The sequence below is a fragment of the Psammomys obesus genome, unplaced genomic scaffold (assembly GCF_907164565.1).
Source record: "Psammomys obesus unplaced genomic scaffold, mPsaObe1.curated_primary_1811, whole genome shotgun sequence".
NCBI lineage: Eukaryota > Metazoa > Chordata > Mammalia > Rodentia > Muridae > Psammomys > Psammomys obesus.
The window spans coordinates 6,704,012-6,721,802 of NW_026592666.1; the positions used below are offsets into that span (position 1 = coordinate 6,704,012).

A 17,791-nucleotide genomic window follows, 5' to 3' on the forward strand; every position below is an offset into this window, starting at 1 on the left:
AACCTACCTGTTCTTTATCCTCACCACCAGTCCTCCAGCCCTGCGCTGGCTAGGCCACCTAATACCACCATCAGCAAGAGTCAGCCAGCTCTCCTGCTCTCACTCTCTCAGGGCTGGATCACACCCACAGATCCAGCTCCAGTGTGCTGCCTAGTCAAGTCACGGGCCTACTCTCCCAAGTGCTACAACCTGTGAGGGGATGGGCAAGCTCTCCTGCTCTCACCCCCTTGGGGATAGCTCACCTACACATCCATCATTAGGGACATCTCCACTCTGCTGCCTAGGCTAGGTGCAAGGCTGCCCTCCTCAGTGTTGCTGCTGGTGAGAGGTGGGACCATCTCTTCACAGCACCAGTGAAGAGTAGGGCCAGTTCTGCACATACTATGGACATCCATGTGGTCCAGTGCTGCTGCTTCAACCAGGGAAATCCCCATGTTCTCTCCTGGGTAACACAAGCCATGGACATGGACACCAATGAATGCCACAGACCCAGACGTGTCTAAGTGGCTGGTAAGCCCTTGGGTAACTTCCTCTGGCAAACAGGTGTCTACAGGATGCCTGTGCCATGGGCTGGAGGGTGGCATGGCAATCAGCAGATCTGTCTTCCTCCTCTCCAGTGCACTGCATGGCAGTTGGCAGGGATCTGTGTGTCTATGACCTACTGGTACTGAGGGGAGGAAGGCAGGTCTGTGGGCATCTTTTCCCACCCAAACTCCATGGCATGGTGGAGCACAGGTCTCTGCCTCTCTTTGTACTTCAGCACTGTGCTGCCTGGATTGGATTTGATTTGCTGTGATTTTTGTGTGCCCTAGGCATGAAACAGCTTTGGCCACCAAGCCAGACATCTAGTTAGAATGAACAAAGTACTTCCATCTGTTCTGCCCCAGACTGATATAAGAACACCACCAACAAGGTGTCTTTTGGCCCTTTACAATTTTTTTGTCTTCTTTTCTTTTCTTTTTTCCTTTCTTCCTTCTTTCCTTCTTTCTTTCTTCCTTTCTCTCCTACCTTCTTTTCTTTCCTACCCTCCTTTTCCTCCTTTTTTCCCTTTTCATCTTTCTTCTTTTCCTTCTTTTTTTTTCTTTCTTTCTTCTCACTGGCTATCAGTCTTTCTCTTCTGACTGGCTGTCAGTCAGATTTCTTTCTTTTTTTTAACGTTTGATTTTGGCACAAAGTTGCATAGTTAGAGAAATGGAGAGTAGCTGGGGATGGAGGAATTGGGAAAGGAAAATAATATGATTAAAATATATTACATGGATTTAAAAAAAACTTTTATTGGTTCTTTGTAAATTTTACATCATACACCCCAATCCCACTCCTTTTCCCCTTCCCTCATACCTGCCCTCCATCTTTGCAACTTCCCCATCAACAGAGAAAAAATAATCTCATTGTGGAAGCTGTAGTGTGTCACAGTGTGTCCCACAGAATTTCTATGCTTTGTCCATACTTCTTTGCCTATAAGTATTCATTGCAATGAGTCATTTGTCTGGTACAAGGCCTCTGGCTTCTGCCACACTATAAACACTAAAACCTCACCGGGACTCTTCTTGGTTATCCTACTGTCACTTTGTGCCATGGAGATTCTGTAGTTTTGGATCTGTAGGACTGGCCCCTTCACCTACTCCAGCAGTTCATTGATGTGGTAGATGTTGGATGGACCAATGCAAAATCCTGAATCTGGGCCTGAGAATTATCTGAGCTGGTCAGCCCATAGCTCTCCAACATTCACACCTTTGGAAAAAGTTCTTCTGCCCTACCCTGGCTGGCCCATCCAATGGAGCCAGCAAGGGAAAGAGCCAGCTCTCCTGTTCTCATTCCATCCGCGTCAACTCCCACAGCCAGCCCCAGCCCTATTGTGGTTCCTGGGCAATGTGCAGCTCTCCTCGGCTACAGCTGACTAGGGGCAGGGTCAGCTCTCCTGCGTTCATGCTTCCAGGGCCAGTTCTCCCAATGCCCAGGCAAGAGGTGTGGTCAGTTCTTCACAGCCCCCAGACATCAACATGTCCCTGAGCAGCCTCCCAGACCAGGGAGGTCTGCCTGACTTTTGGCAGAAATAGGCCCTTGCTACTGCAGGATCACAGACTCTGATGTGGCCTCTGATGCATCGAAGGCCAGAACCCCACCAAGGGGGTAGGAGGAGAGAAGTCTCTGAGTGTCTGCAGTCTCCGTAGTCTCAGGAGTGCTATGTCCCACCTGTGCATTACGGCACGGAGCAGGGCTCACTGTGGGCATGGTCTGTGACTGGTGGTCACTTCACCACCAGGTATGGACCCCATGGATCTGGACTGGTAGTCATGTTGGGCTCGCTCCTCGCCAGAGACCACCCCCCTTGCAGGAGACATCTGTCTCTGCTTCACTCCTGCCCAGGGATGCTCACTCTTGCCACGCTGTGAGGGCCCCAGGTGGAATTTGTCTCCTCTCTACTTGCTTCCAGCTCTGGGAGCCAATCTGGACCTGCCTGTTGCTGGACTGGTGGTCTCGGGCTACGTCGCTGTCCAAGCTCCCTGGCCCCAGACTGGAAGTGGTTCTCCATCTTGCTTTCTTTCTTTTCTGGGAGTGTCAGGCTACTAACCATTCTGATGTTCAGAGGTCAGAGCGCCGAGCCTCTCTCCTCTCTGCCACTTGCTGGTGTACAGGTGACACAACGGCCACACCTAACATCTCTAGAGCAGGGCAGTTTTTAAAAGTAAAGGTTAAAAAAAGATTTTAGAGTTGGGGCTGGCTGGCGCTAGATTTGTGTTTCTTTTTTTTTTTAATTAGATTTTTATTTTTTTACATTAATTGCATTTTATTCGCTTTGCCTCCCAGCTGTAGCCCCCTCCCTTATTCCCTCCCAATCCCACCCTCCCTCTTTCATCTCCTCTCATGCCCCTCTCCAAGTCCACCTCCCCTTCCATTACATCCTAGCTTATCAGGTCTCATCAGGACTGGCTGCAATGTCCTCTGTTTCCTGGCAAGGCTTACAGACCCTTTGCTGATACTCCTCTGGAGAAGACACCCCCCTGAAGACAACTGTTCTGTTTTGTGAGCCTCACAAAAGCTAATGCTTCCTCCCTCAACATGCACACTGTTCTCACACTGTAACAATAGGAGATTTCTGATACTAATTGTACCAGGCTTTCTTGTTCCTGCCAAATAAAGGCTCATTTTTGCAGCAGCCAGGTGTCATTAATCTAGTTTACTGTTGATGCTACATGGAGATGACATTCATGTCTCACCCCAAGACCAAAAGCCTGTCTCCCTGGGGTTAGATGACAAGCACAGTCCCAGTTGTTCATAATCAAGCTTCTTATGACCTCCTCTTCAGTTCTGATTAATTTGCTTGAGCAGCTTAAAGAACTGACAGAGACATGTCCTTGTTGGTATTTGTTTATTACGAAGGATGTTTTAAAGGATTCGGCTAAAGACAAGTACACCCGAGGTCTGAGAGAGGCAGCATGGACCTCTCACACTATCCAAATGTGCTGTTCTTCAGGAAGCTGGGTGTGGTCCATGACCAGGAAGATTTTTGAATGCGATCTTTTAGAGCGTTTATGAGATGCTTACGGAATAAGATCCAGTATAAAACAAGGTAGAGGTCTTATTAACTGTGTTCATGGGTCTGTGTATATTTCTATGCAAGTGAGAATGCATGTGTGTGTAAACAATAACAAATTGATAGAATTAATAACATAAAAAGTTGGAAATTTTGTTATAAAACTGATGTTATTTCACCCTTACAGATATTTTATTTTCCCAAAGGAGTGTCATATTATCTGCTAGAACATAAAATTGCTATATATTTTACATACATGCCTAAAACATAATATTGACATGGGTTAAAATGATTTAAAACAAAACGTATTCAACAAATTGACATGTGAATACATCTTTTTTTTCCTGTGGATATCAAGTGAACGTCTATCATTCTGTATATTTTATTTAGTTTTATACATTAGTATGGGTTGGAGCCTAAAGATTTGCTCAGCAGACATTACTTAGACACAGGATATGCAGCTCCAAAATAAAAGTCATAGATTCTTAAATAAGTTAACAAATGAAATAATGTTGTCAGTCATATCCGAAATACCCAAAATTCGTATCCATATGAAATCTCTAAACAAATAGTTTTGTTTAGAAATAAGTAAACAAATAGTTTTATAGTCCAAACAATTTAAGATATATTTAATATATTCATAGTTCTCCATTTTTCCCTTTCCTATATTTTTCCTTAAGAGGGGGCTCAGGGAAAGGAGACAATTTCCCCAAGACTTACACAAGCTCAGGTTGTTGTTTAAGGCAGTCTGGGAACCACGTGCTCAAGCTGGCAATCAGCGTCTCCTAAGGATTCCTTTGTTTTGAGGGGCTCAGGCACTGCTTGACAGCAGTTTGTAAAAAGCGAAGTTTCTACAAAAGCCAGGCCGGAAAGGTTCACAGTCCTCTAAACCTTGTGTGACTTACAGTGTTAGAGATGAAGTCTCTGCTGTCACACCAGTGCTGCCTCAAGCAGCATGTCAGGTGTTCTGGCTCTGAAATTTATCTTCTCATCTAATGTGTTGGTTATTTACAATATTAAGTGCAATCAAAGGGCTCAAAAGGAACACTTGTTAGCTCAATTCTGTGCCCTGCTACCACAGCTCCAATCATCAAATTATAGTCTTCCTCTCTCTGAATCAAGGTTCAGTGTTGCTTAGTTTTCCTTTCTTTCTTTTTTCTTTCTTTCTTTTTTTTTCGTAATGTTGAGTAATTCACAGAGATAAAAGTGAGAAAGTATGATGACAATGGGGTTAATTTTCAATAGGCTCCACATCAAACATAAGTTATGTTTTCAATTAATTAACAATATAAAAGAAAAGTTATCAGCATTCTGTGCCTTGTAAAGAAAAAAAATGTTTTCCTCATAGCATCTTATGACAAAACACACATAAAGTATGTCAGGAGGTAAAAAGGATTTTCCTGGACATGATGAAATATTTAATGTAAAATAATCATGGCATTTGTGACACAGGAGTAGTTCATTGTTCTTTGTTACAAACAAATTACGACAGATGTAACTACACTGTGCAGAAAACTATTCAAATGCAACTGTAATCACAGAGAAATTTGTGAATTGCACATTTGAAAATGACAGACCATGAACAGAACAAGGTTGACCATGTTGGGTACCACACCTGCTTTTGAGAGTATATAAACCCAGCTCTCCACAGGGTGACATTCACACTCAGAATCCTCTCAGTTACATCCAGCTGAGCTCACATCTCCTCTCAACATGACCTGTAACTGCTGCTCTGGAAACTTCTCTCCCTCTCCTAGGTGTTGCTGCCCACATCAGGATCCTCCTGTGGCTCTTCCTGCCCCAGCAACCTGCTCTACAGCACCTCCAGCTGCTCCTGCCAGCACCTGCCAGCTGGGCTCCTCTCTAAGCAGTGGCTGTCAGGAGACCTGCTTTGAGCCCACCAGCTGCCAGAGATCCTGTGTGGTGTCCAGCCCCTGCCAGATGCCCTGCTACTACCCCAGGAGCTGCACACCCTGCAGTCCCTGCCAGGGCACATATTCTGGGTCTCTGGGCTTTGGGTGCAGCATCTTTCATTGCCTGGGTTATGGATGTAGAAGGTGCTACATAATGGATTGTGGATCAAATGGCTTTGAATCTGTGAATTATGGAGTCTCTGGCTTCCCTTTCCTGGGTTCTGAGTACAGATTCTACTACCCAGTCCATCCGGCTGCTGGTGTCTGGCAACCTTGTTATAAAACAACCTGTGGCAATATCCTCTATGGATTAAGATGTTGAATCTCTCTCTTACTTCCTATGATATGAAAAGTCAAAGTCTATATGCCCTGAAGCCATTGTTTTCTTGCCTACTTCCTCTTGCTATCTGTTATTTCTCCAGTTAACAACTTCTCTCATTCTCAGTTCCTGGGGGATTCTAGAATTTATGCATATCCTCAAATTATTCCTCTCTGTCCTTGCCATGGAAAACTGATGTATATAGTTTGATTTTCATCCAATAGAAGTTGAAAAATCAAAATTTTAATCTAATAAATATGTGCAATCTTACAGCTAAATGTATTGTTCCTGTTATTATTGATTTCCTTGTAGATTTGCATTCAAGTTTTGGGGAGTTCATTACATGCCAATTACATGTTATTTAATTTTTTTTAAAACATGTATTTCTACATTTAGTTGTGATCCTTATTTGGAATAAAGAAACTATAGGAATATTATCATTCACACTTGAAGACTTGGCTGAAATGCAAGGAGAATTTCTGAAAGAATTTAAGGCCTCTGAAAGACTCTACCCAACAGGGTATCAAAGCAGATGCTGAGACTCATAACCAAATTTTAGACAGAGTGCAGAGAATCTTATGAAAGAAAGGGGAGATGAAAGACCTTGAGGGGACAGGAGCTCTACATGGAGAGTAACATAACCAAGAAATCTGGACCCACAGGTCTTTTCTGAGACTAATACTCCAACTAAGGACCGTACATGGAAATAACCTGGAACTCCTGCACAGATGCAGCCCATGGCAGCTCAATGTCCAAGTGGGTTCTCTAGTAAGGGGAACAAGGACTGTCTCTGACATGAACTCAGTGGCTGTCTCTCTGATCATCATGCTGGGGTTACCAGCATAACTAGGCCACAGAGGAAGACAAAGAAGCCAGCCTTGATGAGACCTGATAGAATATATTCAGTTGGAAGGGAAGGGAGACCTCCTATCAGTGGACTTGGGGAGGGAATGGGAGGAGATGAGGAAAGAAGCATGGGATTGGGCTGGGATGAGGGAGGGGGCTTACAGCTGAGATACAAAGTGAATAAACTGTACTAAATAAATAAATAAATAGTCACAATTAAAAAAAAGAATTTCTGCTGACTTCTGCTGACCCAGAAAAACAAAGCAATTAAGATGTTAACTAAAAATGTTCACACCAAGAACAAGACATTATATAATTTATAAGTGAGGTCTATGCATAGACAAAAAACCTAAGTCTATAACTATTTTAATGCAGTTTTCCAGACAAGAAAAAAAATGAGTCTCAAAACTCTCTAGATGAATTTGGATAGTAAAAAAGTGCTAGAATCCTTACCTCCCATTTTCAGTTTCACTACTGAACCTCATTGACAAATATGTATAAAGAAAATCACAATTCTCAGGGTTCAAGAGGCATTGGCAACCCTCTGACGCTCCCCCCAAATTCAATTTCCATCAACCTACAAACAATGTCTCTAGGAAATGTTGGTTATTTTTTCTCAGTGCACTTAGTCTGATTCTGAAAGTAAAGCAGAAGTCAAAAAAAAATGTATGCAGTGAATTTGGCACATGATTCTGGAAATCAGGTATTATAGACTCTGGAAGGTAAATTAAATATATGATTAAAATGAAAAACATCTAGGATCCAAAATGGCAGTGCCAGTCAAACATGGTATCTGAACAGAAGCTCAGAAGTGATAGCAGAGTGACCGACAGCCAGGCCTTACTGTGGAACCCCAAACCTCAACGTCTGTGTTTTCCAGGTGAAAGGAGAGCCCACAGGGAAATTCAGAGGTTCAACTTCAGGTCACCAGGCTAGTCCCGAGAAAAGTTTATGGTCTCCCATGTGGCACAGCCTCAACCCTGTCCACCCATTCGATCCTACCATCTATGGATGCCTTCCCAGGACTGGGTATGGACAGCTCAACCCTGGATGCCCATTCTGACCATCCCAGGACAGGACACCTTCCTTCACCAGGGGCAAGGCTCTCAACTTAGGAGCCCTCTCTCACCATCCCATGAATTCCAGCTTGCAGCTCCAACCTTGGTGCCCATTCTCACTGTCCAGTGGAGTAGATACCTTCTGGTACTTGGGGTACAGGGCTCCAACCTTGGGTCTCCTGACCCTTGGGACCCACAAAAGCAACCCCAAACACTGCTCCAAAGCTCAACCCATCTCTCTAAGGAGACCAGCAAGATCTCTGAACTCACAGGTTCTCTAAAATGTGTCACCCAGCAAGCACATTGTCTGAGCACATTGTCTCAGCTCACTAACTTCAGAGCATTAATAAAGCTTAAACCACACATCAATCCCCACACATTAATAGTGGGAAACTCAAAACTCCACTCTCACCAAAGAACAGGTCAATAAAACAGAAACTAAACAGAGAAATAATGACACTCCTAGATGTCATGAATCAAATGGACCTAAGAGACATCTACAGAAATTTTCACCTGAACACAAAAGAGTATACCTTCTTCTCAGCACCTCAGAGAACCTTCTCCAAAATTGACTACAGAGTCTGTCAAAAAGCAAGCCTCAAATAAGAAAGAAGATTGAACTTATCCATTGTATCCTATCAGACCACCACAGACTAAAGCTGGACCTCAACAACAACAACAACAGCAATAACAAAAAGCCTACACACATGGAAACTAAACAACTTTCTACTCAACAGCAGCTGGGTTAGGGAAGAAGTAAAGAAATTAAAGACTTCCTAGAATTTAATTAAAATGAAGGCACCACATACCCGAACTTTTGGGACACAATTAATGCAGGTGGACTTTGCAGCCAGTCCTGAAGAAACTTGATAAGCTAGGGTCAATTGAAAGGGGAGGAGACCTCCCCTAACTATGGACTTGGAAAGGGGCAGGGAGGAGATGAGGGAAGGTGGGATTGGGAGGCAATAAGGGATCAGGTTACAGCTAGGATACAGAGTTAATAAACTGTAACTAATTTTAAAATAAATCAAAAAAGGAAAGTTCATAGCACTAAGCCTTCATAAATAAATTGGAGACATCTCATACAAGCAACTTTATGGCAAACCTGAAAGATAGAAATAAAAAAGAAACAGACACACCCAAGAGGAGTAGGGGGCTGAAAATAATCAAACTTACAGTTGAAATCAATAAATTAGAAACAAAGAACAATTCAAAGAATCAAAAAACCAATAGCCATTTTTTGTTGTTGTTTTGTTTTGTTTTATGTCTTTTTAGAAAAATCAACAACATAGACAAACCCTTTGTCAAACTAACTAAAAGGCAGAGAGACACCATCTGAATCAACAAAATCAGTTATGAAAATGTGGGAAAAAAATGATAGACAGTGAGGAAATCCAAACAATCATTAGGCCCTACTTCAAAAGCCTATATGCCACAACACTGGAAAATCTAAATGAAGTGATCAATTTTATTGATAGTTGAATCAAGATCAGATAAACAAATTAAATAATTCTATATCCCCTAAGGAAATAGAAGTAATCATCAAAAGTCTCCAAACCAAAAATAAAAATAAATAAAATTAAAAGCACAGGGCCAGATGGTTTCACTCCAGAATTCCACCAGAACTTCAATAAAGAGCTAATACCAATACTCATTAAACTATTCCACAAAGTAGAAGCTGAAAGAACAGTCACTCTGACCTAAACCACATAAATACTCAACAAAGAAAGAAAAGTTCAGACAAATCTCCCTTATGAATATTGTTGCAAAAATATTCAATAAGATACTTGCAAACCAAATTCAAGAACACATCAAATGTATCATTCACCATGATCAAGTAGGCTTCATCCCAGAGATGCAGGGATGGTTTAACATAAGAAAACCCATCATTGTAATCCACAATATGAACAAGCTGAAAGAAAAAAGAAGCATGATCATCTTACTAGATGCAGAAAAATCCTTTGACAAAATAACACCCTTTCATGATAAAAGTCTTGGAGAGATCAGGGATACAAGCCCATACCTAAACATAATAAAAGCTATATACAGAAAGCTGATAGCCAACATCACACTAAATAGAGAGAAACTCAAATCACTCCCACTAAAATCAGGAACAAGACAGGGTTGTCCACTCTCTCTCTATCCCTTCACTGTACTAGAAGTTCCAGCCAGAGCAATAAGACAACTAAAGGAGATCAAGGAGATACAAATCAGAAAGAAAGAAGTTCAAGTATTGCTATTTGAGATAGAAAACATAAGTGATCCAATATTCCACTGGAGAACTCCTGCAGCTGATAAACTCCTTCAGCAAGGTGGCTGGATACAAAGTTAATTTAAAAAAAGGTAGTCCTCCTGTATACAAATGACAAATGGGCTGAGATATTAATTAGGGAAGCCACATCCTTTACAATAGCCACAAATAGTATAAAGTATCTTGGTGTAACTAACCAAGGAAGTCAAAGACCTGTATGACAAGAACATCAAGTCTTTGAAGAAAGAAATTGAAGAAGATACCAGAAGATGGAAAGATCTCCCATGCTCATGGATCTATAAGATTAACAGTGAAAATGGCCATCTTACCAAAGGCAAACTACAGATTCAGTGCAATCCTCATCAAAGTACCAACACAATTTTTCACAGACCTTCAAAGAACAATTCCAAACTTCATATGGAAAAACAAAAATCCCAAAATAGGGAAAACATTCTATACAAAAATAGATTATTCTTTTTGTGTTCAGACACAGAACAAATTTAAGCCCATACTTCATGCACACCTAACGTTCCCACTACCTCCACCTACTGGTAGTTAGTGGGTATTACTGTATCATGCAGTGTGTGGCTATGGAGCTCACACTGAGTGAGAAAGTGAGGGAACATTTAAAAAGACCAGTCTGCATGTCGGTAATCTTTTTACATTTTAATTTTTTACTTTCATTTTTTCACAATTTATTCATTATATATCCTTATTGAAGCCCCCTCCATCAACTCCCCAAGTCCCACCCTTCTCTTCTCCCCCTTCTCCCCTTCCCCTAGTCTGCTGAACGGGGGAGTTCTCCTCCTCTGCCATCTACCCATTATCACTTCTCATCAAGACTGCCTGGATTTGCAGGCAAATGGATGGAGCTAGAAAGATCATCCTGAGTGAGGCAGACCAGAAACAGAAAGACAGGCATGGTATACACTCACTTATAAGCAGATATTAGCCATGCAATATAGGGTAGCCACACTAAAATCTACAGACTTAAAGAGGCTAAACACTCAGGAGGACCCTAGGGAGGATGTTTAAATCTAATTTAGAATGGCAAACAGGATAGACACCAGAAGTGATGAAAGAGAGGAAACAAGATGAGAGCTTATTATAGAGGGTCCTCTGGAAGGCTCCACCCAACAGGGGATGGAAGCAGATGCTGAGACTCACAGTCAAACTTTGGGCAGTAGCAAGGAGTCTTATGGAAGAGTTGGGGGTGCGGATAGAAGGACATGGAAGGGACAGGAGCTCCACAAGGAGACCAACATACAAAGCTAAAAAATCTGAGCCCAGTGGGTCCTGCAGAGACTGATGCATGAACCGAAGACCATGCCTGGAGAGGACCTAGACCCCCTGATCAGATGTAATCAATTGGCATCTCAGTTTCTATATGGGTTCTCGAGTAAGGAGAACAGGCGCTGCCTCTGTCATGAACTTGATTGCCTGCTCTTTGATCACTTGCCCCTGTATATGTGGTCTTGCCAGACCACAAAGGAAGACTATCCAGGCAGGTCATCCTTTTTACGGTACAGATTGTCTTGTGTATAATAATAAAAAATAAATTCTTTCATGGGGATTCTTCTGTGTGCTGTCTTTGAATTAAAAGTAGTCTATTTTGTTAGATGAGGTGAGGTTTTTTTTTATTTTTGTTTTTTGGTTGTTGTTTGGCTTGGTTTTGCTTTTGCTTTTTCTTTCATGGAAGACTTCTCTAGTTTCATATTTAACTAAGAGTTTGCTTTACTTAAAACTTCCACCACACTAGATGAACCATGGCAAATGTAAGCTGGTAGTTCCCTGTGCCAGTCATTTCATATGGTGACAAAGTTACTGTTGATTATAGATCAAAGGAAAATTGTGAGACATTTAACAAATGAAACTGGATGCTGACACGTAACTGGAATAAAACTAGCGCCTGGTGAGCCTGAGGGTAGATGATTGCCAACTTTGATAATGATCCCTGGAATTAAGCGATGACGTCTCATGACACAGTCCATTATTCAAACATTTTCCCACCCCTACACCAGGTCAGACCTGAAACTGAATAGTGTTTACGTGGTTTTTAAGCAGTTTATTTTTAATGCTTTTCATCACACTCCAGAAACAAAGGACCAAACTGGGACATCACCAAAATATACCATTAAAAGATGAACAATGCCAGCTCTACTTGTTAGCAACTGGCGCATGTGCTAGAGATTTCATTTAAATATTATTTACCCTGCAGTGAAGATTGGGGCACTGAATCCCATTTCCACTTGACTCATGATCTGTAACTTCTTACTTATCTGCAATTTTGCATATATTTAGAATGTATTTTATAAGAAGTATCTCTATTCCAACATTATATGGCAATTTACCTAATATTTCCTCTGAACTACCAGTATTTTTTACAAAATATGTTTTATAATTCTGTACACAGCAGAAAATCAGTGTAAGTTTGTCATTCTAATAATGTGTTCCTTTCAATTCATTGTGTGAAAAAGTATTAACATATGGAGTGATCAGAAAAGTTGAAAAGTTTCTACAAATACAAAAGAATGACTTTGCTCTTTAAAATTAACATGGCAAGCACAAGAAACAGAAAAACTCAGAGATATTTTGAAGTAGTGTTGAAGACAAGGAAATGAAAGTAATAATAATGGAATTCACAGACATATGGATGTTCAGTGCATACATTTATTTAAATTTTCAACCCTCCCCTTTGTAAAAGTCAAGACATTGACAGTCTGGGTAATTACTAAGAGATATGTGAAGAAAAATTTTGCTGGAGTTTTGCATGCCTAGAAAATGATAAGAAAACAATTAAGCATCCTTCTCCAATTAAATATATTTTCCAATCATGGGAACTCATAAGAGTGAGTAGAAGTCAAATTTCTAGGCTAATTAATATAGGAGATGAAAAGACAGTGTGGCTCTTAACACAGTAGGTAGTAGGCACCTTTTACATTTCTAATTTCGCCAGAATAAGATCAGAAGAAGCCAGTCCCATAGGTTGGCTGGTAAGAAACAGACTGGCAGCTTTTAGAAGAGAAGCAGGTTGGGCGGTAAAAGCTGGATCCACAATTTAGGGATGAGAAAGTGCGAGTACCACATCCCACTGACTGGAAACCACCACGGGATCCAAAGCCCACGGTTGGGTAGCCACAACCAAAAGACTGGAAGCCCCTGGAACCAAAGCCCAGAGATCCCGAGAAAGCTGACTGGCAGGGGCTGCAGGACACTGGAATCCTCTGGCGGTAGCAAGGCCTCTGGCAGGGGCTGGACACCACGTAAGAGGTCTGGCAGCCGATGGGCTCGCAGGTTTCCTGACACCCGCTCTGGAGAGAGCAGCCCAGCTGGTGGGTGATGGGAGTCTGGAGGTCAGTGCTGTAGAAGACATTGTTGGGGTAGGAGGAACCACAGGAAGAGATGGGGTATTGCAGCTGACCCCCAAAGGACGGGGTGAGGTTTCCAGAGCAGCTGTTGCAGGACATGCTGAGAGAAGATGGGACTTGTGGATGAGATGAGGAGGATGTTCAGAGTTTGAATGTCCCTTCTCGGACACAGAGCACTTATATATCCCTGTCCTTGCATGCGTCATCCTCATGGCGTAGGAACAGAGGTTGCCTGCGTCTTTAATTGAATCGAAAATAACATCATAGTCATGCATACTTACTTTTTGTGTGGTTTCACAACTGGATAGAGCAGTGATGTCTGTGGCCCTGGAATTCGGGTAATAGTGTTCAATCTTCAAAGCTATTATTCATCCTCCCTCAGCAAAGGTCACCCTGCACATCACTCAGAAAACTGCTTTGGAGGTAGAGTGTCTGGGCTGAGGGAAGCTAGCTTAATTAAAAATAATTGATACCCGTTGCACAATCTGTCCAAAAATTGTTGCCATCTGGCTAGCAAAGTTGCTCGCTGATCCACTCATCGTCATTTCTTTTAAACAAAAACACTCACTGATTGCTGCCTCAAAATGGCAAGCTTCCACGATGAACAGTGTCGTCCCAACACTGATACTCAAGATGTATGAGGACTTTTTAAAAACGTGGTCCACAGTTTGAATGTCTTTAGAAATACATGAGAGATTATTATATCTCCTAAGAATGGAATTCAGATATTAAATATCCACCTTGACTTCTATTGCATGTGTGTGTATGGGTGGGTGGGGTGGGGTGGTTTACTATGCTGTGAGCTAAATGCTTTATGCACTGGGCTAGCTTGAATTCTAAAGATTATTAATCTTAGATGCTAAAATTCATTAAAAGGAACAAAACTTGAGATAATAATATCCAATATATTCCTACCTCTAATCAGGATCATTGTTCTCACTGAAAAGAGTCTCCGTAACCTGGTAAGGGTCCTAGTTTTAAAGGAAGCGTACAAAGTAATTGCCTTGAGGTGTCAGGCCAAAGGAGCCATCACCAGGAGGTGCTTTCTCAGTGTGAAGGGAGCATATATCACTTTGACTTAAATTGTTTTCAGGTGCTTCTGACAAGTATTGCAAAATGCCCAAAGTGAGGGTCATATTTCCTTGATTTCCACGGCTCGTGTTCCAGGTCAGTGTAGGAATCTAATGAAGACTGATGTCTGGAGGTGGAGAAGGGGAAAGTGCAGAGGGTTGTCCTGGTGTGGTTTCAGTGCTGGTTGATTTGTTTCATATTAAAGAACATTTCCTTCTGCTTCAGAACAAACTTTTTTTTTTTTTTTTTGGTGAAAGAGCATCATTTTCTTTCTTTCTTTTGCTAGCTTAAGATATTCAGACTCATAAAGTTTACAGATTGAGGAAAATTTAGCAAACACCACAGTTATTTTTTTGTGTGTTTTGTTGTTCTTTTTTTTTTTTTTATCAGATTGGAATTCTAGTTACAGCAACCTGATTCAGTATTCTCAAAACCCCAAAAGAACAGCTCATTTTTGGTTTTTCCTTAAAATTTAGACCAAGTAACAATAATTCTTCTTGAAATTAGTCCCAGTTCATTTTCAATGTATAATTTATGCTGAGAATGGATGACACAAGATTTTTTTTTCCAATTCTATGAGTTTATTTAAGCAATTTCCTATACCAGCAAATCATCTTCATGCTGGGCCTTATGAAAGAGCACAGAAAAATCCCAACACTTAGTTTTCTATGAGGACTTTGCAGCCAGTCCTGAAGATACCTGATAAACCAGGGTCAGATGAAAGGGGAGGAGGTTCTCCCCTATCAGTGGACTTGGAAAGGGGCAGGGAGGAGATTAGGGAGGGAGGGTGGAATTGGGAGGGAATGAGGGAGTGGGATACAACTGGGATCCAAAGTTAATAAACTGTAACTAATATTAAATTTTTTTAAAAAACTATAATAAAAAATATTTGAGTTAATTGATAGATATACAGCCTTAGAGAACCAAGAGTAATTTCTTCACCAATTCACATTCCCACCCCATTTCATATCCTTCCCTATCCATATGTCCATATGTCAATTTATAAGGGTCATTTATAACCATCAATTCTTAAAAGTCTAAATCCTTCTGTGACATCTACATGAGACAGACACTCTTCACATTTCTTAATTGTTGTAAAACTTTATGTAATGACAATTCCATCAAATGAAAGGAAAACTTGTATAGCAGTAGAATAATGTTCAGGACTTGCTACTTTCTTATGAGTGACAACAGTACCACCAAGGGGAGAAGAGATACATTTTATGAAGATTAAAATATTTTATTTTGATAATGAAGCTTGTTAAGTTTGACTCATGACTCCTGATGTGAAGCAATGAATGTATGGGGACACCAGATTCTAATTCAAAAAATCCGAGGGCAGCATAACCAATGTAGTAGAGCATACCTGAGGCCCTGAATGTGTTACACAGAAGGAAAGATCAGAAAAGAGAAAGAAGAAAAGAGAAAGGCAAGACAACAAAGGGTTCAGTGACTTAAATATTTCACAATGTAAGGTTGTAGGCACTCATACAAACTTTGGTCCTCTCAGCCTCACACAGTCCTGTGCAGACAAGTTGTGTCGTAAACATAGCACTTAAATTTCTTTCCTCTCAAGGATTAGTATTGTATCTTTTCTGTTCATAAAACCCACAACATTTGGAGAAAAAAAAATAAAAATGGGGATTTATTTTTCTGTTTTCAATCAAGCTTCTAAACTTGGATCATGATTTTCTTTCCAGAATACTAGAATACTAACTTCTGTGGTGTTGGACTCTGCAGGATTATTGCTACTTCATCCATTTGATCAGATTTTTAAGGCTGGAGTGAATAAAGCGTTTATCTTAAAGATTTGGTTATGGTGGCTTTCATTCGACCCAATATAGATACTGAGAAATTGCATTTTTACTTCATGAATAATTGCTTTGAAAACTAATGAAATTCCTTCATTTAGAAGTGCGCATTCATAAAAAGTCCTTTGAAGGTTAAAGTATTTCGTTTTTACTGGAGCCTAATTAGGCATTCTTGTTAAAATGGACACAGGCTACTACACCCATCTCTCTGGTATATAAGGACCCAGGCTAGACAGTGGTGGTACTCACACTCGCAGATTCATCACTGCAACGCAACTGAAACCAGAACTCCTGACAACATGTCTTACGTCTGCAACTCCGGAAACTTCTCCTCACAGTCCTTTGGAGGTTTCTTGAGGCAGCCAGTCTCCAGCTACAACTCTTTCTACCCCACCAACAATGTAGTCTATTCTCCAAAGAACTTCCAGCTGGGATCCTCTTTCTACAATGGACAGCAGGAGACCTTCGGTGAGCCACTTGAGAGCCACTCACCCTGCGTGGGGACCCGGTCGTTCCAGACATCCTGTTTCCGGCCCAAGCAGTACTTCTCCAGCCCTTGCCAAGGAGGCTTTACCGGATCTTTTGGATATGGCAACTCGGGTTTTGGATCTTTTGGGTTTGGAAACTCTGGCATTCGCTCTGTGGGCTGTGGATCCGGCTTCTACCGCCCCGGGTACTTTTCTTCCAAGAGTATCCAGTCGTCTTACTATCAGCCAGGCTTTAGCTCTGGCTTTTGCGGATCAGCTTTCTAAACATCCCGGTTGTCTCATGATGGTTTTTCTACCTTCTGGACATCAAATGGCTTCTCCAACATCTAGAACTGATCAATGAATATTTGCCACTCCAGGACTCAGCATCATAATCTACCTGGAAACAAATGATTTTTTTGATGACAAATTAACCTTGACCTTTGACCTTTCAACTGTACTACAAGAAAGAGCAGGCATTTTAACTCTTACATAAATGCTTGAATCACTTCTGGTACTACTCATTTTTCTATATTTCTCTTCTCATTATTTTCTGAGGATTTGTTCATTCAGGTTCATTTTAAATAAACATATCTCTAGCATGAACTTTGGCATTACAGTTGTTTCTTATTAATGACACATTTATTCAATGCACTTGATGCTTTGACTCTTCTCAGATTTTTTTTTCTCTGTTTCACTAATATTTTGTTTGACAGAAAAGCAGACACATTGGAAGGAAATCCATACATGTGTCCTATCACATGCCTACTTTCTTATCTTGAGCGATTTATATTCCTTCATGGACCCATTTGTTCATGTAATTACTTCAGACATTTTGTTTTCAGTGGGGCCTACAATGGGAAAGAATTACTTGGTTATTGTTTTACAGCAAACACTATGATGAGCAAAGGTATTGGTTCTCGGCTTTCAAGAAGCTATTACAAATACAATCCTAGATTAGTGTCACATGACAAGACAATAATGGGGATAAGAACTAAAAATTCAGAAGGAACACTAGGAAGGACTTCACAAAGAGGCAGAGAATGTCATGTGATTCATTAAAAGCAGAAAGTGTTAGTCAGTCAGTTAGCTAGCTAATTAATTACTTCTTTTAAATCAAAAGAATCTTACGGATGTGTCATACCACTTGGA

General features: G+C 41.1%; 2 protein-coding genes and 2 pseudogenes across 2 annotated transcripts; 2 read left to right on the plus strand and 2 right to left on the minus strand.

Moving 5' to 3' along the window:
* Window positions 1-2,555: 2,555 nt before the first annotated feature.
* LOC129682593 (small nucleolar RNA SNORA17) lies at window positions 2,556-2,673 on the minus strand (annotated as a pseudogene).
* Window positions 2,674-5,248: 2,575 nt separating this feature from the next.
* On the plus strand, window positions 5,249-5,770 carry LOC129682467 (keratin-associated protein 13-1-like; annotated as a pseudogene).
* A 7,115-nt stretch (window positions 5,771-12,885) lies between these two features.
* Window positions 12,886-13,389, minus strand: LOC129682425 (keratin-associated protein 14-like). Its single transcript, XM_055614791.1, has one exon. It carries the CDS (start codon window positions 13,387-13,389, stop codon window positions 12,886-12,888), a length of 504 nt encoding a protein of 167 aa, XP_055470766.1.
* A 3,082-nt stretch (window positions 13,390-16,471) lies between these two features.
* Window positions 16,472-16,924, plus strand: LOC129682423 (keratin-associated protein 15-1). Its single transcript, XM_055614789.1, has one exon. The coding sequence runs from the start codon at window positions 16,472-16,474 to the stop codon at window positions 16,922-16,924; it is 453 nt and encodes a 150-aa protein (XP_055470764.1).
* Window positions 16,925-17,791: the final 867 nt, after the last annotated feature.